The sequence below is a fragment of the Aspergillus glaucus genome, assembly GCF_001890805.1.
Source record: "Aspergillus glaucus CBS 516.65 unplaced genomic scaffold ASPGLscaffold_11, whole genome shotgun sequence".
NCBI lineage: Eukaryota > Fungi > Ascomycota > Eurotiomycetes > Eurotiales > Aspergillaceae > Aspergillus > Aspergillus glaucus.
The window spans coordinates 924,048-948,646 of NW_019170463.1; the positions used below are offsets into that span (position 1 = coordinate 924,048).

At 47.3% G+C, this 24,599-nt stretch overlaps 11 protein-coding genes across 11 annotated transcripts; 6 read left to right on the forward strand and 5 right to left on the reverse strand.

The window, feature by feature from the left end:
* Positions 1 to 9: 9 nt before the first annotated feature.
* ASPGLDRAFT_47795 (putative Ras family GTPase (Rab4b)) lies at positions 10 to 1,391 on the forward strand. Its single transcript, XM_022546757.1, has 3 exons — positions 10 to 74; positions 155 to 189; positions 302 to 1,391. The coding sequence occupies exons 1-3, from the start codon at positions 22 to 24 to the stop codon at positions 1,174 to 1,176; spliced, it is 963 nt and encodes a 320-aa protein (XP_022400765.1). The 5' UTR covers positions 10 to 21; the 3' UTR covers positions 1,177 to 1,391.
* Positions 1,392 to 1,462: 71 nt separating this feature from the next.
* ASPGLDRAFT_36059 (NAD(P)-dependent alcohol dehydrogenase) lies at positions 1,463 to 2,672 on the reverse strand (the record flags this gene model as incomplete). Its single annotated transcript, XM_022544643.1, has 3 exons — positions 1,463 to 2,389; positions 2,458 to 2,580; positions 2,646 to 2,672. 3 exons carry the CDS (start codon positions 2,670 to 2,672, stop codon positions 1,463 to 1,465), a joined length of 1,077 nt encoding a protein of 358 aa, XP_022400766.1.
* A 629-nt stretch (positions 2,673 to 3,301) lies between these two features.
* On the forward strand, positions 3,302 to 5,393 carry ASPGLDRAFT_82704 (FAD-binding oxidoreductase; the record flags this gene model as incomplete). The annotated part of the gene is made up of 4 exons (XM_022550178.1): positions 3,302 to 3,607; positions 3,692 to 4,966; positions 5,024 to 5,199; positions 5,301 to 5,393. The coding sequence occupies exons 1-4, from the start codon at positions 3,349 to 3,351 to the stop codon at positions 5,391 to 5,393; spliced, it is 1,803 nt and encodes a 600-aa protein (XP_022400767.1). The 5' UTR covers positions 3,302 to 3,348.
* A 432-nt stretch (positions 5,394 to 5,825) lies between these two features.
* ASPGLDRAFT_74771 (Het-C domain-containing protein) lies at positions 5,826 to 8,536 on the reverse strand. Its single transcript, XM_022549752.1, has 2 exons — positions 7,885 to 8,536; positions 5,826 to 7,815 (listed from the first exon to the last, which is right to left on the reverse strand). Exons 1-2 carry the CDS (start codon positions 8,387 to 8,389, stop codon positions 5,948 to 5,950), a joined length of 2,373 nt encoding a protein of 790 aa, XP_022400768.1. The 5' UTR covers positions 8,390 to 8,536; the 3' UTR covers positions 5,826 to 5,947.
* A 1,751-nt stretch (positions 8,537 to 10,287) lies between these two features.
* On the forward strand, positions 10,288 to 11,376 carry ASPGLDRAFT_66969 (uncharacterized protein; the record flags this gene model as incomplete). The annotated part of the gene is made up of 2 exons (XM_022549074.1): positions 10,288 to 10,319; positions 10,650 to 11,376. The coding sequence occupies 2 exons, from the start codon at positions 10,288 to 10,290 to the stop codon at positions 11,374 to 11,376; spliced, it is 759 nt and encodes a 252-aa protein (XP_022400769.1).
* A 452-nt stretch (positions 11,377 to 11,828) lies between these two features.
* Positions 11,829 to 13,762, forward strand: ASPGLDRAFT_126993 (Clr5 domain-containing protein; the record flags this gene model as incomplete). The annotated part of the gene is made up of 2 exons (XM_022540695.1): positions 11,829 to 11,944; positions 12,100 to 13,762. 2 exons carry the CDS (start codon positions 11,829 to 11,831, stop codon positions 13,760 to 13,762), a joined length of 1,779 nt encoding a protein of 592 aa, XP_022400770.1.
* Positions 13,763 to 14,038: 276 nt separating this feature from the next.
* On the reverse strand, positions 14,039 to 16,900 carry ASPGLDRAFT_36063 (WD repeat protein; the record flags this gene model as incomplete). Its single annotated transcript, XM_022544644.1, has 3 exons — positions 14,039 to 15,729; positions 15,785 to 16,548; positions 16,602 to 16,900. The coding sequence occupies 3 exons, from the start codon at positions 16,898 to 16,900 to the stop codon at positions 14,039 to 14,041; spliced, it is 2,754 nt and encodes a 917-aa protein (XP_022400771.1).
* A 271-nt stretch (positions 16,901 to 17,171) lies between these two features.
* Positions 17,172 to 18,143, forward strand: ASPGLDRAFT_47801 (DNA-directed RNA polymerase core subunit RPB10). The gene is made up of 4 exons (XM_022546758.1): positions 17,172 to 17,327; positions 17,381 to 17,439; positions 17,512 to 17,598; positions 17,650 to 18,143. Exons 1-4 carry the CDS (start codon positions 17,292 to 17,294, stop codon positions 17,690 to 17,692), a joined length of 225 nt encoding a protein of 74 aa, XP_022400772.1. The 5' UTR covers positions 17,172 to 17,291; the 3' UTR covers positions 17,693 to 18,143.
* Positions 18,144 to 20,370: 2,227 nt separating this feature from the next.
* On the forward strand, positions 20,371 to 21,838 carry ASPGLDRAFT_36064 (uncharacterized protein; the record flags this gene model as incomplete). Its single annotated transcript, XM_022544645.1, has 5 exons — positions 20,371 to 20,467; positions 20,525 to 20,600; positions 20,686 to 21,231; positions 21,285 to 21,411; positions 21,461 to 21,838. 5 exons carry the CDS (start codon positions 20,371 to 20,373, stop codon positions 21,836 to 21,838), a joined length of 1,224 nt encoding a protein of 407 aa, XP_022400773.1.
* A 391-nt stretch (positions 21,839 to 22,229) lies between these two features.
* Positions 22,230 to 22,896, reverse strand: ASPGLDRAFT_381896 (uncharacterized protein). Its single transcript, XM_022544918.1, has one exon. The coding sequence runs from the start codon at positions 22,667 to 22,669 to the stop codon at positions 22,331 to 22,333; it is 339 nt and encodes a 112-aa protein (XP_022400774.1). The 5' UTR covers positions 22,670 to 22,896; the 3' UTR covers positions 22,230 to 22,330.
* Positions 22,897 to 23,692: 796 nt separating this feature from the next.
* Positions 23,693 to 24,393, reverse strand: ASPGLDRAFT_36066 (uncharacterized protein; the record flags this gene model as incomplete). The annotated part of the gene is made up of 3 exons (XM_022544646.1): positions 23,693 to 23,737; positions 23,793 to 23,933; positions 24,133 to 24,393. 3 exons carry the CDS (start codon positions 24,391 to 24,393, stop codon positions 23,693 to 23,695), a joined length of 447 nt encoding a protein of 148 aa, XP_022400775.1.
* Between the last annotated feature and the right edge of the window lie 206 nt (positions 24,394 to 24,599).

The following is a 24,599-nucleotide window of genomic DNA, read 5'->3' on the forward strand; positions in this document are numbered from 1 at the left end:
GTAAATTAGGAGTTGGAGAGCATGTACGACTATCTGGCTAAGATTATCCTTCTTGGGCCAAGTGGTGCTGGGAAGTGAGTTCTCTCTTGTTCATGCTGTTCAACTTATGTCTGCTGCTCTTATCGCTCACGTATGTTCTCCGCATCGCCCATAGATCCTGTGTACTGCACCGATTTGTAAAAGATGAATGTACGGTTTCGAATTCCTGATTGAGTTTCTTTCCATCTTTTTACCTCGAAGAGACCCTGTTTCTTCTCGAGCTGGATGGCCAGCTCGCTAATCACCACCGCTGCGCTTGTAGGGAGAGTGCTGTCATCGCAAACCATTGGGGTGGAGTTTTCCTCGAGAATCGTCAAACTAGGCACAGGCTCGCAACGAATACGAATTAAATTACAACTCTGGGATACTGCAGGTACGGAGCGGTTTCGCTCCGTTTCTAGATCCTACTACCGCGGAGCGGCGGGCGCCATCCTCGTGTACGACGTCTCATCCCACGCTTCCTTCAATGCTCTCCCTACGTTCTTGATGGATGCTCGCGCCCTTGCCTCACCGAACCTTACCGTCTTGCTTGCAGGGAACAAGTCTGACCTCGCATCGGATTACTTCCTGCAGACCCAGGGCTCGGATGATTCTACCGCGAAACATCCCCAAACACCATCAAGTGTATCCAGCAAGCAGTCTTCGTTCCCGCTTGACTCGGGCGGTGGCTCTTTCAGGTCCGTTAGTAATTTTGGAGGAGCGGCTGGGACGAAAATGACCGCAACCAATTCCCCCGAGGGCCGCCAAGTCAGCCTCGAGGAAAGTTCTCGTTGGGCATCTCAGTCCAATATCCCCGTTGCTATTGAGGTCTCTGCCCTCACAGGTGAGGGCGTCGAGCAAATATTCAACCGGCTGGCCCGGATAATCCTCACCAAGATTGAGCTTGGAGAGATCGACCCCGATGATCCGCAAAGTGGCATCCAATATGGTGATGGTGGCCTGTACGGCCACGGCACCAGTGACGTTTCGAGTATTCGAAGCAGGATAACCCTTGATGACAACGCAGTCCAGCTCCATCGGAGAAACCCCAAGCGAAGGGGAGGAGGAGCAACCCACTTAAGAAGCGGGATGGGTGAATGGGAAGATGTGTTTCGATCAAGTGGCTCTCGCCAAAGCAAGAACAAGGGATGCTGCTGATTATTGTCTTCAATTTATTTTGGGCCCCCATTATGACATATTCTCTCTCTCTCGTTCATTTTGCAGCACGATACCCTCGAGTTACTCTCATCTGCAACGGTTGACGCCATCTTTACTAGCACTATTCTCACAGGTTGATAGATCTCATACTTTGAATTTGCTATCATTGCCATATAAAATGAATACAAGTGTTTTACATCCTTTTTGAATTATCTCATTCTCTCGGTCATCCGAGCATCTTTGAAACAAGAAAAACGATGCACAGAATAATCATTGAGTACTGTCATTATTCTTCGATACCCGCAATAAGAGTCTTGATGCCTTTTCCAGCGTGGACTTCCTTGAATGCTTGTTCGGCATTCTCGAATGTGACTGTCCCGGTAATCAGTTGTTTCACATTGACTCTACCGGAGGCGACAAGATCAACTGCAAGTTTATAGTCTCCGCTGCCATAGCGGAAGCTGCCTTTGATAGTCGCCTCCTTGGTACAAGCCACCATAACGGGCAGACCGGTTTCACTTCGGCCCATTCCACCTTGTACATAGGTACCGCCAGCGCGGAGGACGTGGATACCCGTATGCACCGCAGGCTCGGCACCAGAGGCGTCGATTGCAACATCGGCGCCCAAATCAAGGCCGTTATCCTCCTTTAGGCGGGTCGCATTCTCCGAATGTGATGTTTTGGCTGGTCGGAAGACAGCCGTCGCGGCATATTCCTTGGCGAAATCTAGCCTTGTGGCTTGTATATCGACGGCAATAGCTGTAGAAGCCCCGAAAGCTCTAGCAACTGCACAACACAGAAGTCCCACAGGCCCAGCCCCAAAAACCACGACGGACTGCCCGGGGCTGACGGCTGCCTGTTTGACAATGTGCACAGCGACAGCAAGCGGTTCAACCACTGCAGCCTCTTGTAACGAGATATCATCGGGAATCTTATAACAGAAATCTTCCGGCAACATGTAGTATTTAGCCAACGTGCCGTCGTTCGGTGGGGTAGCCGCAAAGGCCATGTTAACACAGAGGTTGTATTTTCCAGCCTTGCAAGGATCACATCTGCGGCATGGGATACCCGGTTCCATGGCAACACGGTCACCCACTTTCAGCGTTGTGACTTCGGGGCCAACCTTGCTGATGACACCAGAGGATTCGTGACCAAGAACCATAGGGTCCTTCAAAACGAAGTCGCCAATTGAGCCATGCCCCCAATAATGAACCTAACAACACGGAGTCAAAGAAGTGTCAGCAATTATTTCATAATCTAGACAGAGAAATGGATGCTAACATCACTACCGCAAATGCCAGTATACCGCACGTTAATTAGAACATCATGAGGGTCCTTGAGCTCTGGAACGGGTCGGTCTTCGAACTTGACCTGACTGACCCCTTCAAGGACGAAAGAAAGATTCTAAAGGCGGAATTACTTTTGTTAGCCTAAATTCTCTCCGTACGGAAATGAGTGTTGGTCCTTACTTTCGCAGTCGCGGTTTGTGTGCTCATGATTGCAACTGTCCACCAATGACTCTTTAATATGCCGGCCTATGCTGTATCTTGGGATAGACGAAATTCAGAGGAAAATAGATTGGTAATGCAAACACAGGAGATCTGATGATTGGACTTGGGGGATAATGGCTGTACGAGTGAAAAAGGATCTCTTTAGGGCTCGTTTTATCTAGCCAGCAGGCGTCAGAGAATACCAAACCAAACAAACTAATAAATGTCATTGAGATTGCAAAGACAAAGAGAAACAATAATGAATTGAAAGCAAGAAGGCAAAAAGGTGAGTATAGAATGGTGTCACTGCGATGTCATGATTGTCGAAGATGGCTACGAGTCCGGATCATACTCAGAAGTGCTTCGATATATTTGCCATCCAATGCGAATAGACTGTGTCTTTTTCCTGTGTATTTGATCTAGCCATGCAGTTAATATTTCAAATAACAAACGTTTAATATGGATTGAGCTTGTAATACTTCGGTCAGTTAGTCAAGTTTGAGAAGAAGATGAAGTTGATTGACGTGAATTGCTACAACTAGTGCCAAGACCACCGGGGCACTAACCTCTTTTCGGGTAGTTATAGTCATCTCCGCATTTGAATCGGCCGAAGTTCTTCAGGTGATATTCTCATGTTTCTGACGCACCGCACTGAAGACCTGGTCATCCCTTGCCCTCCGTCATGGTCCGACCTAGTGCTCTTCCCCTGAGAGCCGTATTGCGTGCCACTCGGCCTCGGCCGATTTATATTCAGTTTGCAAACCAACAACGGCTGTTTGGGGTCTCTGTCCGCCGTCAAGCCGATGACAAAAGCCACTCGTTTAAAAACCAGCTTTATGAGAGCACGCAACAACGGTTAAAGCGAGAGCGTGCTGAACAAGAACGCTTTGCTCAATACCAAACCCAATCCCCTGGTGGCCGCTATGCGGCGATGATGTTCGGTATGCAAATTTCCCGGCACCTAGGCCACTAGTAGAAAGCCTCTCAGAAAGCGCATGGTTTAATTCTAATGATTTTTGCTGTAGCGTTGGTATTCTTTACCACCGGTGCCTACTTCCTCGGATCCGTCAAGCCCGCGAGCCTTCCAACTTCATCTACGACGCCTCTTTCGGACGTAGAACCCCCTCAACACAATATCTCCCAGTCGAATCTCCAGGCCGCTTGGGCTGATTTCGTTGAAATTCTGGGGCAAGAAAATGTATCTACCGCTGCTGGAGACCTGGAGGCTCATTCTGGATCGGATTGGTCATCCTATTCCAGAAAAGACGACGAAAAACCTTTCTTAATCCTTTATCCTTCAACCACCGAGGATGTTTCGCGGATAATGAAGGTCTGCCATCAGAGGGTTATTCCGGTGACACCTTATTCTGGTGGTACCAGCTTAGAGGGTCATTTCGCTCCCACAAGGGGAGGGGTGTGCATCGATTTCCGTCGCATGGATCGGATCCTGAATTTTCACAAGCGAGATCTTGATGTTATAGTCCAGCCGGCGATTGGGTGGGAGGCGTTGAATGAAGAGCTTGCGAAAGATGGCCTTTTCTTCCCACCAGATCCAGGCCCCGGCGCTTTAATCGGGGGCATGGTTGGAACAGGATGTTCGGGAACCAATGCCTACCGATACGGCACGATGCGGGAGTGGGTTCTTTCGTTGACAGTCGTACTCGCAGACGGCACAGTCATCAAGACAAAGCAACGGCCAAGAAAGTCGAGTGCAGGCTATGATCTCACCAGGCTCTTTATTGGAAGCGAGGGTACCCTGGGACTTGTGACCGAGGCCACTCTGAAACTCGCTGTCAAACCCAAGAGTCAAAATGTTGCTGTTGCGAGCTTTCCATCTATTCACAATGCGGCAGAGTGTGTGACGCGTGTGGTTGAGGAGGGTATCCAGGTTGCAGGTCTTGAAATCCTAGATGATATGCAAATGAAATGTATCAATGCCAGCCAGGCAACGAGCCGGCAATGGAAGGAAGCGCCTACTTTGTTTTTCAAGTTTACCGGAACGCCTGCTTGCATCAAAGAGCAAATCAGTTTAGTCCAAAAGATTGTGTCTGGCACTTCGGGTCGATCATTCGAATTTGCCCGGGGTGACGATGAAATGCAGGAGCTATGGAGTGCACGGAAGGAGGCCCTTTGGAGTGTAATGGCAATACGAAGGGGATCCGAGGACCATGTCTGGACAACAGATGTGGCCGTTCCGATGAGCCAATTGCCCAACATTATCGAAGCAACTAAGAAGGACATGACCGAGAGCGGGTTATTAGCAGGAATCTGTGGTCATGTCGGGGACGGCAACTTTCACGGTAAGCCTTTTCACGTCCAGCTGCATAAAGCAACATTTGAGGCTGATCATGCAATAGCTATTATTCTCTTCAACGACGTTGAACGGAAAACAGCAGAGGCGGTTGTCCATCGCATGGTAAAGCGTGCCGTGGAGTTGGAAGGAACCGTGACGGGGGAACATGGGGTTGGTCTTATTAAACGGGACTACCTCGAGCACGAAGTCGGCAAGTCTACAGTGGATGCCATGCGACGAGTAAGTGCTATACAACTATATTGAATAGTCCTTTATACACCACCCGTCCCATGTTTGATCATCAGCAGAGTTTGTATGCTAACGCTAGACATCAACTACAGTTGAAATTGGCTTTTGATCCCCTGCGTTTGCTGAATTGCGATAAAGTTGTTCGGGTCGAGCAGCCGTTTCCTGGAGAAGTAAAACAATGGTGATTTATGTTTCTATACATTAAATGTACAAACTACTTACTCAAACGGTGAAGTCGGCTTCGAGCATGGTTTATCCAGCACTTAAAGCTTGACTGGAATTAGCCAATGGGGGGCCTTGTCATCATAGCGCCGTCAATATCCATAACCTCCACCATAGCCCCGTCCTCCATATCCATTATCGTAGCCGTGTCCATACCCCTGGGGGCTCTCGTAGCTTTGTTCGTGTCGGCCACCATCATATGCTTGCCCATATCTATGGCGTCGCTCGCCGTCATAGTCTCGTTCACTGCTGTAACTTTGCTCATATTCATGGTGACATCTACCGTCGTGTCCGTCTCCGTATTCATGACGTCGTTCACCACTGTCGCTATATCCCTCATTATCATGGCGCTGGTGTCGTCCACTATATTCCGCCTGACTGTCCTGAAATTCACCGCCGTATCCGCCGTGGGAGCCATAGCCATCATGGCTCCTATGGCCACCATAACCAGAAGAATATTCCCTACAGTAATATGTTAGCAGCAAACTTATCAATTAACGTATCAAGGAGTAACTGCTCACGGTTCACGCCTTTCATATCCTCCATATTCACTTCCCTCATTACCATAACCGTAAGACGGGCGGCTGTTACTGGACTCGTGATGCGATGCAGTGTATTCACTGTGTCCTCCATGTTGGGTCTTGTATGTCTCCGTTTCCGAGCGTGAATATTGATTTCCACCACCCTCTTCCCCAAACTGGGATTGGTGCCCACGGTATTCTTCCCGTCTCCAACTGTCGGCCGATGGACGATCGTCCCGAGACTCGTGGCGGTAATCATCTCTCCTCGGGTGTGAGTTTTGCTCATATCCATATTCATGTCTACTTGCGTGTGACGGGCTGCTCTCAGACCGGTAATCTTCCCGAGATTCGTGACGTCGGTGTTCCTGATGATGGTGCTTCTCGGAATGCCCATGGACAGACGAGCTATGCTCGTGTCTACCAGTTTCGGAGCCCTCATCTTCCTTCGAATTATTGTTCAAGAACATTGAACCGATGCCGCCCACAAGTCCGCCGACCAACCCCCCAATAGCGCCGCCTCCTGCAGCATCTGCAGCAACCTTGCCAATACCACCAGCAGGTGAATGATTTCTGCCAGAGCTGGCATTACCAGAGCCACCACGTTGCTTGGGCAAGGTCAATGGCTTACCACATCCGTGCCCGGAGTCGTGGACGCCCTCCTTATGGTTCCTGCCCTCGAAGACCCCATGGCGAGACAGCTGCTCACGGAGCGAGTCTCGCTCGCGATCACTTTTTTCGTTCCACCATCCTTCCACAGTTCCAAACATAATACCATGGATATCCGCTGCTCCATCTCTTCCATACTCACGCTGTGCGGGATGGTGGAAGACCCCAGTCACGATTCTATCCAAAGTTCGCCTGATGTCGATATCTTCGTTGTCCCAGCATTCCATCAGTTGTGGGACAGTCCACTTGACGACCTGGGAAGCTACACGACCGGCCGGTTCGTTGAGAACGTTCGAGAAATGATCTTTTGAAAGCATCGAATGTGTGGGGTTAGACGAATCATCATCATTGAACACAATATGCTGCTGCTCTCTGCTGCTTTGAATCACTTCGGAGGATCCTGTTTGAAGCTCGGTTTTGATCTGCTTGATAATCGGAAGGACATAAGGGGCAAGGACAGAGAAGACAAAAATGTTCATTTGGTCTTGGACCTGTTCAATCAGGTCGGGTAGAACAGGGATGTTCTCGATGGCTTTGTTGATTGCCTTGATCAATTCATCGTGCCACTCTAACACCGGATAGATTTGTCGTTGCACATCGTTTAGAAACTGGGTCCATTCCTCGGGCTCGCGGGGACTGATCTGTTCATTGTGCTGCTTAGCATCATCTGCCTTGGCTTTAAATCCATCCACTTTCTCTTCATCGCTGTCCTTATCTGCAAGTAATCCATCGGGGATTTTACTAAGGAGGTCTTTCAGAAGACTCTGGGAGGGCGTTTCGCCCTGGGAATCGGAGATGACACCCTCCAAGGTCTGGAGCTCCGACTGGGTGACCTTGTCAGATACCTCACCAAGCACCGAGTGGAAAAAGTCAACACCACCGAAGGTGCCGGTGACGATTGGGTAAACGGAATCTCGTGCGCCTTCAATCTCTAGCATAACATTACGGCCAACATGAGGGAAAACGTCAGTTTCACCCAGTTCGATCAAGCTGAGCTCCGTGTAATTGGAGTGCGCGGCATAATCTTCCAGGCAGTGCAATCCTGTACCGAGCAGTCGAAGAGCTTCGTGGAGATCGTCTTGGTTGTTCGACCTTGCATATCGACGGCCCAGTTCGATGGAGCGGCGGAAGACTCGACGTACCAGGCCAGCCGACGTCGCAAGGTCCATATCCTCAGAGGCTATGTAGCTTTTGAGGCCTGGATGCGAACCATGTGTCAGCAAACGCCACAGGAAAGAAAAAGCATCCTGGCAGTTTAGTCACATACCCGTTCTGGGGTCAATCGCTAGTTCCCGCTCCTCATCAACGGGGCCTCTCAATCGGCGATCATAGTCCCGACCGTCGAGGCCTTCACCATAACCGAGAGGGTTATCGATGTGCTCCGTGGGCTGATAGCATCCGAGTCGTTCAGTCGTCACTTCGAATTCATTGGTACCATAACCAAACGTCATGAATCCCAGCACCCAGATGAGGATGCGAATAGCCTCGGCACTAACATATTTCAAAGTGCCAATATCAACAGCTTGGCTATAGTCGCGAAGCCAGTTTCCGAAATAGACACGCTGCACATCGAGCTTGCTGAACTTCTTGCCACCGGCGATGCGGGCCAAGAATAGGGTTAGAAGAGCGTCTTCGATATCGCCATGACGCCAATTCTGGCCCTCAATGCGAGACAACGACGCGATATTGCCAGCTCCGAATGCATGTGCTTGTCCAGCGATGGCCAAGACCAAGACGAGAGTAAAGCAAAGGCTTTGGAAGGGCGTTCCCATGGTTCCAGCAAGTCTTTCTGGAATAGGTCAGAGGAAATGTATTTGTAAACAACAAAATGAAGTCCAATCGTCAAATGAATGGAAAAGGGTCTTAGGACCAAATTCTCTATACTAACGATATATTCAACAATCGATCAAGAATCCCGAGTATCATTGCGAAGAGAAGTGGAAAGGAAAAAAAGAAACAAGAACAGAGGGGGATCTGACGACCCCGCCATGGAAGGATCCCATGACGATACTGTACATTCTTAGCGTGTACTCTGTAACATAAGAGGTACCCCATACATAGTACTCTGTAGTGTTGTTTGTGTACGGAGTACGGGAGTACATACTCCCACTGGAGAAGGGTTGTTCTTGGCGCCTAGATTGGTGTGTCTTGGCGCCTTTTAGGCGATGGCGCCGGTGCTCTTGGCGCTTTTTTCTGCCGCGCCTGCGAGATTCATGGTTGATTCCAGAATTCTGTATCCTCTAAGCACGGAGTAACACTCCGTACTTAATACTCTATATGTAGGTACCTTATATAGTATGTATAGTATTATGTATTACCTTGGATGGGCTGGCCGCAGCTGACACAGGGCAATACATACAGAGTGCATAAATATGTAGTATGCCTCTTGGAGTACTCCGTACAAGTAACTAGGGTTTGTTGAAGAACATTCGGTCAGCTCGGTACGGACATGCTTACTCCGTGGCCCGGGCGTGCTCGGTAATACGGACCACTGGTACGGAGTAGTATTTCATCGAAGAATACCTATACGGAGTATAGTATATAGGTTCGCATTTATGGATGCTACATGCAGAAAAAGTAATCCGTTATATAAGTACATAAGCAAGACAAGCAATATTGAGCATAACAATGAACATCACCAAGGACTGGGAATACAGAGAAAATCAAAGTACGGATATCTTACCCATGTGCATTTATTACCACTAGCAAATATGTACTATGTATGTACTTTGTACATACGGAGTACTGCCCCTCCGCATCCGGCGGCTCCGCCCAACCACACGGCGATACACCCTCGCAACCTCACCGCCGTCTTCTGCAGTAGCACTGCGACTCTCACCACCGCAACCACCATTTCGTACTGATTACGCGCTGTACTACTGGCTGTGGTTGCTGGACTAGTCGTCCTCCTTCATTTACCTGGGCCTTCACTATTTCTTTTTCAGCGAAATAATTCCCTAGAAATGCCTGTTCAGACCATCAATCTATCTCATATCCATGCTTCAGTTTTCCAGTTTTAATACCCCCTTCTTCATCTTCATCTTGACTGCTTAGCTCTGACGCAGAAACATCAACCAGTTATCTTATTTATCATCTTAAATAGTATTCATCTTCATTATCCAGGAATCCTCAAGTCCGCAAGAGCGCTTTGAATCAGGGACAAGATAAAATCGGTCTTCCACACTACATTGTTTGCTTCGGGTTTTGATCCCGCTCACCTCGTGGTGATTCGCTATCTTCAATGACGATGAATTGCGCAGCATATTGCTGAAATATCCCGTACCGGCCTGAGTGATCTGGAGAGAGAGAGAGAGAGAGAGCGTGCGAGAGAGAAAGTGGAGGAGTGTGAAGGAAGGGAAGGACATCAAGCGAGGGCACCTCGAACGACTTTCAACGCATCTCACTCACTGCGCCCTGAGATTCATCGACTCAATCATCACCAATACCAAATTCAAAGTCCTGGATCCGTGGGAACCCCCATTTTCTCCGGAATCAGTTCCCGTCCCACGCGCCTGAATTTCCGATATTGAAACGTCTTGGAACGAATCCCGAAATGATACGCCACTGCTAGTTCATCCTTATACCAGGTTTGACAACTCCAGTGAAGCTCCTCCATCCTCGAGTACATCTGACACCTTGCTCCCCGCCAGAGGGAGGAGGAAGATTTTCGATGTCTTTCGGGGCCGTCATCTCGGATCAAACGCCTGGCAAACGACCTTTATGGTCGCGGCGGTTGACGGATGAGTCCACTCTGAACACTTTTGAAAATTGTAGCCATGGGTCACATAGGTCTAAAGGGACCTCGAAGCCAAGAATACATGCAAGGCCACTACCCAAGAAGACCTCCCTGGATGATGCGCCCTCAATGACTTTAATCAACTCTTCACGATCTGCGGGCGAACGTGATGGTCTAGAAATCCACACGACTACTGAGAGGGGAAAGCAGTGTGATCCGTTTACCGGGTCCAAGGAATCCGACCCTCATAATCGACTTCCAAGTGGGACCAATCAAATCACGGCTTGCAACATAAGTACGAGGAGGCCAGCCTCCAAGTACATCCATTCATCGCGTCAAATACCTCGCACTTATGCACATATGGGCCAGTCTTATCAGCCATCGCTCGTTGAAAGCGATGGCTCTGAAGACAGGGACTCTTTTGAGGGAGAGTCTCTGGCCCGATCAAGCTCCGACACTTTTCAACCCTTTGTGCGTGCTCAGGCTCCGCGACTGTCGCTGCAGATCCATGACGGTTCTTCCACACCGTTGCCTACAATCTCGCAGACGAACGTCACGGGTCGATCATCCTTTGGATATGCAAGAGATAACGGCAGTACCCTTGATACCCCTTCTCCAATATCCAGGTCATCACTGGATTTTGTGTTCCGATCTAAGACTCGGACGAGTGTTGACCCCGTGTCCCGGGCAGCTACAATCCAGGCGGCGCGTCAAGCTTTCGAGGAGAAGGAAGAAGCCAAAAACCGCAAGCTCGAGCAACAACAGATGAAAGAAGAAGAGAGGCAGACGCGCCGCAGGGAACAGCAATACTGGCGAACATCGATGAGAGATGACGAGATGCATTCGTCGACGCCCGAGGAAAAGACTGACACAGCGGAAACGCCTCATGCTACCACCACTTCCCAGCAACAGTCGACACTAAAATCATGGAAATCTCGATCCAAAAACACTTGGATGATTTTCATAATCTGGCTACGAACCAGAGTCTTTAAATTGCGAAGAAGAATAAGAAAAATCCAATGAATAATTGCTGTGGCTACATGATATTCTTGTTTCCAAATAGCTGGGCATAACGTGCGGAATACTAGTATCCTTCTTTTTTCTTTTTGCCTTTTAGGCCTTTTTCTCCGAAGTCTAAGACGTTCAGTAGCTACAGTATCTTATGATACATGATGTATGGACCCTTTGAATGGTTAGAGTATACGTAGGTCACGTGGTGCGGGTGGGCCCAGAAGTGCACAACTGAGACCTCTGCTCCGCCAGACTTCTTTCCTCCGCGCTACTGCTACTACGGCGTTCCGGACAGCACAACTGAGAGTCGAACTACGGTGTACAAGAGCGACAACAGACGCCTAACGTATCCCCTGCCGCTCCACAGATTTCCACTGTCTTTTGCGGTCGCTGGGTACAATCTTCGAGGACGCAACCTCCAATCTGGAGGCGCTACGCGCCTCCGTGAGCTCAGTTTGCCCATCATGGTCTACGATTGGGATGGAAAGAGGGAAATCTGCTATCAGATGTATATCAAAGATAAAAAGGCGCTGGAGGAGATTATGGATTACATGAAAACAGCCTATCAATTTGCACCTAGGTAAGTACACCACGTGCTTGCCTCTAAATTCAAATAACTTAACATTCTCCTTTCTACTCTTTTCTATCTTTTTTCCCTTTTCTTTTTTTAAATATATATATATATATAACCCCAACAAAAAAAATTAATTTTGCATCATCACTAACATCTCTCAGTAAACGCGCTTTCCAGACCCAGTTCAGAAGATGGGGCTTTCCATCGAAACAAAATCCGGCGCACAAGAACGCGGGGCTCGTTGCGCGTGTCAAGCAACTCTGGGAGCGAAACACGGGTCAACGTGACATGCTACGGATTTTGAATGATGAAGGGTTTGAGATAAAAGAAAGAGAACTTATGCGGGTGCGTGCCAAAAATCGGTGGCTATTGCGTGTTCCCAATGGAATGAAGTCACAACTCAATATGCAAACCCCGGTGCAACAGCCTGAGGATGAGGGCTTGCTTGCCCTCCAGCAGGAAGTATACAAAACTGAAGGGCCATTTGATGATACAGGGACCCTTCCATCTGAAGCAGCGCTTCAACGTTCACCCTCACCTGGTCTATCTCCCGAAGTCCTAGCGAAGCGCAAGGAGCGATTGGATCGCCTGAAAGCAGAAAGTGCAGAGCGTTGGGCTACCCGGAAGCGTCGCCGTCGTACTCGGGGATGGGCCGGACTGCCGGCTGATCCACCAGGGCCTCCGCGCTTTCCATCCGAAACCACGATTGATGAGAGTAAGAAATATCTCAACCTAGACAATGCCATGTACCGTCAAGTTAGAGATCAATTTCAAGGAATTTGTGAACAAGCCGGGTTCATTAAAAAGACTATCGCTGGACCTGAAAGATGGCAGGAGGCAAAGGACAAACTAATACGCGAGTCACCACACCTTCAGCAAGTCTTCTGGGCTGACCAGCTCGATGCAAAGGCTCTTGCTCTCGACGTTGTGTGTACGGATGTCACCAAGCGGATGAGAACTTTGGAAAGACGGATGACTATCGCTGAGGCCAAAAATGTCCTTGGTATCAACCCAGAAGAGAGTCGTCAAATCAGGAATGCATTTTACGACACATTGAAAGCGGATCATTTCACAAGCAAACTGGAGGCTGGCGATGAACACTGGAATGAGCTCAAAGAACGGTGGATTCAAAACTCACGGCTACTTCAACAAATCCTCGCAACTGGTCCAGCAGATCCGAATCATGCCGCAAGGTCAAAAGCTCTTGAAGTCCTCTGTCGCGATGTCATGAAGCGGCTCCGCGATGATCAAACAAAGAGAGATCCATCACGGAAGCAATCAGCATCTCACTCTGGAGTGCAAAGCCCCGCCTCAAACGACAGTAATGACAACCATACTTTTGGTGGCGGCATCAGTAATGGTATCAGCACGCTGGCTTCACAGGCATTAGCGAGTGCACCAATAACATCAAGTGACCTGGGAGATATGCAGATAGACCCTTCGCTGTTACAGGCCGCCAACGACCCTTCGTTTGCAGCCACGGGTGAGCATGATACTGGAAACTCATTTGAATATGTGGATCCCATGTTGGAATCAACTGTGTTGCATACACCAGTTTATCTTCGTATTAGCCCTCAAAGTCAACATGGACCATCGAGAACATGGGCTGAGAAATTGGCATCAAGGTCTGTTACTGAATTACGACACTTTGTCGTGGCTCGTTATCCTCGTTGTAGTATCATCAAGATCGAGGGTGTCGACAAAGACGAGAACGGAAACGAGGTTTCCTTTTTTATTAATGAAGATTCTGATCTTGACGCTTATCTGACACATGTGGATGGGAAAAAAGCATTGTTTTCAGTTTGCTTAAAAGACATGATATAACAAACTTTGTTTCATTCCATGCATGGTGTCGATATTTCAAAGGGTCTCGTATAGTCCTTCTGGAACCAAGTGCAGCAATGCAATGTATTGGGGAAAATAAATGGAAACTGTGTTGCCATCACAGCGAGGAAGGGACATGGACACGACATGTGATTTAGCTGGCAGGTACGCTATATAAGATAAAGATAAATTGAGAATACATGAACACAGAAATCTATCCTGTTATCATATTTGCAAGTGTGACCATAATCAGGGGACTAGCCCTGCATATCCATCTCACCTAACAGATAAAGACTGCACAACATTCCTGAAGAGAACACTGGCCGGAGGTGAAACAAACGAGGGTGCTTCACCAAAAATACCAGACAGCCCTCCAGACTGTGAAGGCGCCCTCTCTGCATCAAGCGTGGCCGTACTTTGTAAAGCAGAAGTTTGACTTCCGAATAAATCCACCAATCCAGAGTTGAGACGGCTAGGTAGCTCACGAGGGCGGGTTGTGGTCTGGGCAGTCCTATCAGAGCAGCCAAATCGCTGCACAGAGGCTCCGGCATCCACAATGATATAATCACCAGAGTGTGAGTCAGAAGTTAGCACAAGGGGACACTTCCCGACACTGAAGGAAAACACTGGTAGCAATGACTCGATATCGTATACTTGGACATGGAACTGCGCGGTGCGGGATTTCTTAGTATGTTGCAAATCGTGCAGGGCAACCGCAAAAGTGCGCGTCCTTAGGCTGACTGCTAAAAGTGGTTGCGACCTCCCAGCAAATAAACCATCAATCGGCGACGCCGGAATCCTAACCAAGTCATCAACCGTATCCCACACAGAGACTGCACGCTTCGACGCAACGATAAGATGACGTCCCAAAAACCGAACTGCACACGGATCATCAGAGTATGCCCCGGGTCTACTGTAATGAATTGTACACTTTTGTGCGTCAAGCAGAAGAACAGGACCAGGGTTTGCGGTTGACGTTGACGGTAAGCACACCGCAAGCACCGAGCCATCTTCGGAGAAGGTCAAACAGGCTGTGCTGAGATGCTCGGTTTTGTTCGGGCCAGAGCTTCCTTTAAGGTCGACTATATTCCGGCACTTCCAAGTCTCCAGCTGCTGCGCCGCATTGGGCCCTGTTTGCAATCCGCTGCGCGGTCTCGAATTTGGAGACCAGACGCGCAATACAGCATCTGCCCCGATGGTTACAAATTCATTGCTGCGGGGCCGAGAAGCAAGGCCAAGAACAGGCGTTGGGCCACTTTCCAAGAAATGGGGTCCATCGATGCGAGTAACCAATTCCCACAAACTTGACGCTCCATTCCACTTCCAAAATTTCAAGAAGGTCTCCTCACGGCTGTTTGCTCTACCATCCCCGGTGTTGCTAAGACCAAGGGCCTTAATATCTTGAGGGAACGGGCTCCAGCAGTCGACAGTAGCCATCCAATTCCCATCTTGAGATATATCCAAAAATTTGATGTCTGGTGTAGTAATTTCCGACCCCTCCGGACTGATTTTAAGGACGGTTGTATTGGTCCGTGCAAGGGCTTGCCGCGAAATATGGTTGTTTGTGTGAATGTTGTAGGTTTGAAGGACCGGTGAGATCGCCGAATAATGGCCATCTTGAGACATCTGGCGGGAAGCCGGGACCACCACTAACAGTTGATCAGGGTATTGAGGATGCAGGACCGCTGCCGTGGTACTTGATAATGCGTTTGAGCCACATTGACCTCTGGGTTTGGCCATCTTTGGGGACACCTGCAGGCCTGTAACAGTGGCATATGGCTGTAATTCTCTTGCTGACAAGACCATTATAGAGTTGTCCGCTAATTTGACTGCATATGAATTTCCTGCGGGAGAAATGACAATGTTGCAAATCGGAGAAGAGAGGTGAGGCAGGAATTGCTTTCTACCGGTGTCCAATTGCCATAGTACCATGACTGACTCGTGCCCACCCGATATAACATAGTTTCCTGGGGTTCAATTCAGCACGGCTTCATTTTAAGATTATAGACCAGAGTCGCTTACCATCTCTCGACCAGCGCAGCGCATTAACAGGGCCTCTATGCCAATGTAAACGCCTTGGAGCAAAACTCTTCCCTCCGTCACGGATATCTTGACTGTTGGCAAAAAATGCCAAAACATCTTGATATATCAAGATCGACCCGGCTGTCTCGCCTACAGCGAGGTCCAATTGCTCTGAAACCTTCCTGGCTTTCGCATCTTGGGCGTTCTGCTGAGTGTTTTCACGGACATCGAGAGAAGTAATGTTCACAGGCAAGGTTGCCTGTCTCCAAGTATATTGGGCATGTTCCACACTGTCAAAACCAGAACTATCCGCAATGCCGAGAAGAAGATTTTGGCCTCCATAAGCAAGAACAGCTCGGCCCTGTTGTGCAGCCCTTATATGAGTGACTCGAACATCCGTTTCGAGGACGACTGTTTCCAACAGCTTTCCATCACGTAACGTGAACACCCTAATTTCTCTTCTACCGCCTTTCCGCTGGCAGAGAGAATAAAATAGAATACGCATGTCGTCCCCGGAAGTTTCGATGAAATCGATAAAGCTGGTTCTGCGGCATGCATCCCAATGTAAAGTTTGCTTTCCAGTGGCCCATTCCCATTTGCTAATTGAGCCAGTTGAAGTAAACACATAGAGATGGTTCTGGTTTATGGGACAGAGCTTATATCCAATTATGCTTTGATTGGGTTGTGTTTGTAATGTGCGAACAAGATGAGATGTGGCCGTGGAGTAGATATGAATTGCCGTCTCAACTGCGAGGAACAAATACCTATACATAAGGTTTAGGAGCAGAACTCAGAAATCAGTCAACGAAACACTCACTCTTCATCTGCGGTAAGAACCGGCTCCAGATCGGTATATTGTCCCGCCCCAAGCTGCGACGATGACCAAGACGTACGCGAAGATTCGTGGGTATTTGCGACGGACATATTGCCATCAATGACTGTCAACTCTTGCGGCCCTTTAGACACAGGCAATTCCGCGGCCTTCTCACTCTCGGTCTTTTTTCCTGCAAACCGACGCCGCTTGGCCCGATTTTCGTCTGTTTGCGCTATTTGATTTTGCGCTGCATCGGCTCGCGTTCTTTTGGAGAGCCGGCTAGATTGACTTGCGCCGGGCATGGTCAATTGAAAAGAGATTCAAATCTAATGCTAAATCAAAAACAATTTCCCCGGAATCGAAAGCACATAGCCAGGTTGATAAAATGTGCGCAATAATTTGAAATGGCTTTCTGGTCTTTCTCTCTCTACTTTTTTTTTTTTTCCTTTCTTGTACGGAACAAGAGCGGACCCGTTAAGCTAGTCCTCATTTGGATTAGTGTGTGTATAACAGTGGGCCCCAAAGCAACAAGCCAATAATAACAGCCGCTCTACCATGGAGCAAGAGATAATAATTTGCAGCAGAAACTTCAGACTCCAACAAGGCATTAAGACGATTTTCACGGCGTTTTTCTTTTCTCCTATTAATCTATTCATTGATTTCAGGGCGGAATATCGCGAATTTGAGAAGAAAATGATCATTCCGATTCGATGCTTTTCGTGCGGGAAGGTAGGGATCAACGCATGAGGTTATGTTCATTACTGACATGCATTTCGATATAGGTTGTTGGAGATCTGTGGGAGCGTTATTTGCAGCTGCTGGACGAGGGAATTCCAGATGGGTAAGCTTCACAAGTTTCAGCTCGGTTTCTTGTCTTGCCACGTGATCAAAGTTCTGATGAGCGACTTTGAAGTGATGCAATGGACCAGTTGGGTTGCAAGCGATATTGCTGTCGCCGAATGATAATGACCCATGTTGATTTAATTGAGAAATTACTTCGGTCAGTGCCAGTTTTTCTGGTGTAGGAGACATCGTACTGATAGAATTACAGCTACAACCCGGCTGAAAGAGACCGTGCGAAAGCTCAGATATAAATTCGGTCCCAAACGGAGAAAACGATGGAAAAGAACCACGCCAAACACTCGGGAACTCTCCCACAATCAATCAAATGGGTGTACCACCGAACAGTCAGCTTGATTATGATCGAACTCGGCAACGCAGCCCGTTCGATGCTCAGTTTCCAAGGCGTCCAAAGTGATTTGTCGGGCCTTGGTTGCACTGTGTTGGTATAAGACAATGACTCGATGCCATATTATCAAGTCATTGGAAACGGTTTTAATGGGTAAAATACTGCTCTTGGCTCGGCGTTGGTTATTTTCGGACACACATAGAGCGCTTCAAAGAATACCGCAGAGAATATTCATACAAGCGTCGTTTGCTACATTGGAATTTTCTTTCTTGGCGTTAGGGTGAGGGTTCCTGTTACATTTATAACCACGTTTTATATTCATCACAGATAAATTGAATATTATACCTTTTCTTTCCTTTTTTTTTGTTTTTTTCCTTCTAAATGAACTCCGGTAGATTTTACCTACCACCTGCGCTGTCGCGGTTTGGTAAAATTGCGAACAAGAAATCCTACTAAAAGATATCATAACAGTCAAATGTACCTGTTGATTCATGGGGCTCAGTTTCACAAAAGCCCAGGTCATGGTTTTCCTTGGCGGTCTGCAATGACCGATTACTGTCCATTTTAGCATGAGCATGTCACATCCTTCTGCAGGGTTGCTCTAGGCATATCAGAATTCGATAATAGTCACATTTCTGATGCCATCATCATTAAAGATTCTATTCTACGCAGACAGGATAGAGATGATAAGCAGTCGTCGATGACATTCGCACTGAAAGTCTCATCTTGATTGTGTTTGCATGCCACACGCACAGTACACTGGCCTTATGGCACATATCAGTTGTGGGGCATGTATCAATTCAATCAGGAAACGGAGGCACAAAGTAGTATTGGCGACGGTGCCATCAGGCTCCAGTGTGATGAACTTCAGGTTTTCAATATTAGACGCTACAGCTAGCTCTACGCTTGGATGATTGGCATACCGAACGCGTCGTTCTTGGAACCACAATGAGGTCCGTCAGAACACTACAGTCTGGACCGAAGCAAGTGCGAGCCAAGAAAAACCATTGCTCTGTTTCATAAGCATATGAAATAGGTGAAAAACCGAGTCCCGACGATCGATCTAGCAACCTGGGCATATATCCATTTCTTTTCGACCTCCCATCTTTATGTATCCACACATCTACCTATTTAAAGCATATTTTGATATACTGTCAATCAAATACTGCTAAGTCAATGGAGCAGTAAGCAGCAAGTTTCTCATTTTCTTATAACGATCAGTTGGGGAAGATGAGGGTTATGGACTCTGAGCCCTAACTCTTCTACAAAATTGTATACACATTTCCCCCTTCCTTTCCCCTGTGCTTCCATAATCTGCCATTGTAATAATTAAGCCAGAGATACACTTGGATAAGAAGCAGCGGTTTTCCCGAGGAGGCAGCAAATGTGATTTTGGGCATAAAAATCAGTGCCCCGCACATTTTTCCATAGAGTAAATAGGGATGATCATATACGAAAGATACAGCATCCACAACATTCGATGACGCTCAGCCAGTGTGCTGCCACGCGATTTAACGTTGCAAAACTGACACCACATTGACACATTTCCAGCAACACATATACAGCCTTCACAGGGCGACCTTGAAGGATGTACATAGAACGTAGCCATGTCTACATGTAGGATAGGATAGTACTGAACGAAGCTTGTTGGAGAACTCCACCTCCTCGGGTAAATCATCCCGAGATCTCTCCACACGTTTTAGTGGAGGATTCCAAATGTCGCCTCGGATTTCGGAAATCGATCGCTGGGGAAATGCATTTATGTGGAGACATGAGAGATCGGCACCACATACGGAGTACACCTATGTTACATACGGGGTACTATCCAACTAGAAAGCAACTCATACACATGCAAGAAGGAGGGGGCTTTGAACGGAGTAAAAACCCGATGTGAGGCCGGACTCGTTTTCCAGTAATCATGCCAAGAAAACCTTATGTACCTTTCTTCGCGGGGAAGCCAGTGCAGTGCGCACTGCCCCACACCGTGTTCAGGTACAATTATATCCCAACAACGTCGATTCATTCTGCATTGACCTGATGCTATCGTATAGTCTCAGGGCCAGGTTAGTATCAAACAGTGAACAGGGAAGAGCAAAAAAAGTAAGAAGAACATCTTTTGTTGACTTGGATGCAGACGTCACTATCAGTCAAAGTGTTGAGCTCAAAGTGACAGCAATGTATACATTTCCATCATGATTACTCTTAAAATCATGATGATATTGAGCATGATGCTCACAAGGACAACAAATTTGGATCTACCAATCCTGACCCAACCTACAATGCAGACAGACTGTGCCAATTTATTTTCCTCCTGGGGGTCTCCGCCTAGTTAACGTTTCTGCAGAACTGGGCGTGACCTTTGGTTGAGTGAAAGATTGTTGGTGTCATGCCTTGAGGCTACCAGTTTTGGGTTCCGCCTGTTGGGTTTATAAGAAGGGACTGGAACCTCGCGTTCTTTATCTTGATCTTTGTTCATTCCATGGTGCCTCCCTCTTCTCACTGCTTGCGTCAGTTCGATCTTGCTTTATATTTTCAGAGGGGCAAGAAGCTTCTTCCATCCAGAATGTCAGAGTTGCTGCCATCATGTCGAGCCCAAAATTCGCTGGCATGTCCGGCAATCTCTTAATGCGGACTGTAACCGCATGTACTATTATGGGATTATTGCTGTTTGGCTATGACCGTGCGTTTCCTTGCTATATATGTTGGCAGTCCAGCCTAAGCTGACTTAAAGAGATAGAGGGTGTCATGAGCAGTATCATTGATGCGAAGCCCTTCAACACTGTTTTTCCAGCAACCGACAACAATTCAACAATGTAAGGAACTATTACTGCTATCTATGAAGTCGGTTAGTTTCGGGCTGCCCTTTTACCATGAACAAGACAAGCGCAACTGACCCAGCCCAGGATGTCTCATCGGAGCTGTCTTCGTTCTTGGGGCCGGCAACTGGCTCGGTCGACGCTGGTCCATTATACTTGGCGCCACTGTGTTGACTCTTGGTGTTATCATACAGGTGACTGCCTATCCTGGTCACGTTCCTCTAGCTCAGTTCATCGTCGGTCGAGTTATTACTGGCATCGGCAATGGCATGAACACCTCAACTATTCCTACTTATCAGGCAGAATGCTCAAGGACCTCCAACCGAGGTCTACTCATCTGTATTGAGGGTGCCACAATTGCCTTTGGTACCCTGATTGCTTACTGGATTGACTTCGGGTCATCTTATGGTCCAGATAATCTCACATGGCGTTTCCCTATTGCGTTCCAAATCGTCTTTGGTCTCTTGATCATATTCGGGATGTTCTTTTTGCCTGAATCCCCGAGATGGCTTCTCACCCGCGAGCGTTATGAGGACGGTGAAAGGGTCATTGCTGCCCTAATGGATAAGGAAACCTTTTACTACGAGGTGCAGCTTCAAAAGAACATCATTTTGGACTCTACCAGGGCGTACGTAACCCTTTCCCATTTCAAGAACAAGAAGAGGCTAATTAGTATAACAGTTCATGCCAAGCTGGGAAAACTACGCCTCTGTCTGCCGTGTTCACTGGTGGGAAGACCCAGTACCTCCGGAGAATGCTTCCGGGTTGTTCATCGCAGTTCTTCCAACAAATTGGTGGCTGTAAGCCTGTAAGCCTGTAACTCTGTAATTTACTACCTTCCCATCCTATTTAAACAGTCGTTGAACCAATCTGAGTTCATGTCCATGATCCTTGGAGGAGTCAATATGATCGTCTATTCCATTTTTGCTACCATGTCCTGGCTCCTCATAGAAAGAGTTGGGAGGCGCAAACTCTTTTTGTGGGGTACCATTGGCCAGTGTACCTCCATAGTTGTTACTTTTGCCTGTTTGATCCTAGGAACTCCATCTGCGGCGAAAGGTGCTGCTGTGGGCCTCTTCACTTACATTGCCAGTTTTGGTGCAACATGGCTGCCTCTTCCGTGGTTGTATCCTGCTGAGATTTCGCCAATCAAGACCAGCGCCAAGGCCAACGCGATTTTACCTGCACAAACTGGCTGCTCAACTTTCTCATTGTCATGGTTATTCCAATCATGATCAGCAACATCAAATGGGGCACTTATCTTTTCTTTGCCTGCGCCAATGCGTGCTTCTTACCAGTGGTCTACCTTTTCTACCCAGAGACCACTGGGCGCTCCTTGGAGGAAATTGACCTCATATTTGCAAAGGGCTACTCGGAGAATATGAACTATGTGAAAACCGCCAGGGATTTGGCGATTTGCCTAGATTGTCTGATGAGGATGTCGAGCATAGGCCTGGACATTGTCCTTGGGTATACCCATTTGGGTATACCCAAGAATTTACCCAAATACCCAACTTTTTACTAATTATAGTAATCTCGTGACTTGCATAATTTATGCAACAGTAGTGGATTTTTTAAGTAATTAAACTAGTAATCTAATAACCAGTGTCCCTGAATATTACCAATGCTCACATGAATTCGTATTTGTAGGTTCATAATAATATTTCCTTTGATAAACTGATTTCTGCAGAAAGAAAGTTCATATAAATTCCATAAACAAAGCAGTACTATATTAATTCAAGGTCATCAAATCTCTTTGGTCTCTTTTGAGACCTACAAGGCCGTGCAGGCACCTGTGGGAGAAGTGATTCATCTTCACTTGCAGAATCTTCAGATAAAACACTACTCTGCCTCTTTGAAGCAGTATTATCCTCTCCAATCAGCAATGTGGGCTGACTCCCATCATCTATCTCATCTTCCTCATCATCACTAATAAGATCAGCAGAATCAATACTAGACTGTTGGACTTTAGCTTCCTCCTGTAGTGCAGTGATCCCATCTGTTTTTGCATAATCTTGTATGAATGCCAGCTCCTCCTCTTCAATATCGAACTTTGTAGCACACATGAATAGTATCAGATCTTTAATCGTTGATGCTTTTAAAGACCCTCACCTATAGTGGCAAATATCACAAGTAGAATTGAATAACCGTTCAACACCTGCACGTCACCACCACTTGCTGGGACTGAAAGAATATCCTGGGCAAGAGCTGCTAGAGCAGGATACTCAGCCTCATGATGCTTCCAGAACTGCCGAGGGCAGGTTCCATTAGGTAGTGTTGCTGGAGAAAGTTAGATCAAGATAAGAGAATAGGATTTGATTCAGGGCCTACCACTATCACAATGTGAAAATACCGATCAACTTCACCTTGGGCAGTAGGTGCTGGCATGATGGCATCTCTGATTGATTTTCAGAAAGTAATAAGGAATGCATATAATGCATATTTGAATGGGTTGATTTCTGAATTTGTGATGGAGGTTGTTGAGTCTCAGAGAGCTGGTAGGGTTTGATCCAATCATGAAGACTCTCATGATAGAGGGCTGCATAGTCGATTTTCTGATCCTTCCAGGCCTTTGTTTGGAAATATTGGAGCTTATTCTGAGGTGAAAGAATAGTCCCAATTGCATAAAGATCACCAAGCTCCTTGTTGCATGTCAGGGTGTAGTATTCATGCAGTTTATTCATTGATGAATTCAGTGCAGCAAGCATCTTTTGCTTCCATCCAATTTTATTTCGCTGTAGCTTTCGGATTGAAGATTCAATATGACTAAAAAGCTTGTTGTAAACGCTAAAGACTATATAAATAGTCACATCCTTGGATACTGAGATGGCCTCAGTAAATTGGAAGAATGGTTGGAGGATTGTGATCAAGTAATCCACCTGTTGCCATTCATTTGAAGATAACTTCAGATGGTTATAGGAATTCTGTGTGCAGAAGCGATCAAAATATATTTGTAGTCATCTAGCACAGCGGAGCATAAGATATGTTGAATTCCAACGTGTTTGAACATCCTGGATTGGGACTAAACGAGGGGGCCGAGGCTGATTGGGCTGAGCGGGCTGATTAGGTTGGAGATCTTTGAATATCTCTCAGCACTGTGGGCTTGCATTAATAAAAACAGCAAGGTTTCGGACCTATTAAAGAGTGATCAGGTTAGCAGATATTATTTAAAGGATATAGAAAACCTACCTTTTGCAACGTAGTGGTGATATCATCACTCTTATTAGCAGTCTTTTGGGCAGATTTATCAAGATCATCAGACCAAACCGTTTCAATAGTCTCATTCTTTGGATCTGCCTTCATCTGACCAAGTAGCTGCTTCAGAGCAAGCTGCATCACATGAGCAAGGCAGGGAGTTCGAATGACAAATGAGCCATGTATATCATAACGTGGTCGGTAAGCGAGCGACGCATGTAAGCGAGCGACGCACCTGACCACACCACCTAAATTGGAATCGATTTTATTAACCACCAACGCCATTAAATTCATCCAGCTATCTACTAGGACATTGGTTAATCTTATGCCCTACATTCCCACATAGACTACACATTGGTGGCCGGCGCGCTGGCCGCTGGCTAGGCGAAATAGCCGGCGCAGCCGCTGCCATCTGAGTGACTATCTCAACTTCGGAAGGCTGGTTTAGGCCCCGAATCACCTGCTGAGCGTCTTCCATTGATAGACTGCCCTGGTGAGTGATCTGTCTCTTAGATCTAGCTCGCTTTTGCTTCTTTTTCTCATTCGCCGCGCGTAGATCCTTGTTTTCCTGCGCTAGTATTGCACCGGCCTGCATAGCTAGCTGGGAACCCTTGATCAGCTTGTTTAGTGCCCTGCCTGGGGGGCTATTGCTGTTTCAGTTGTATAGAGCTTTGATGGAAGATGCTTGTCGATGTAATTGGCGCTGGTTTTGTGGTGTTTTTAAGCTAGAATTGCTGGTTTGACTGCCTGCCTGGCTACCTGGGGGGGTAGGTGTTTTTAGCTGAATATTCAGCTTTAAGA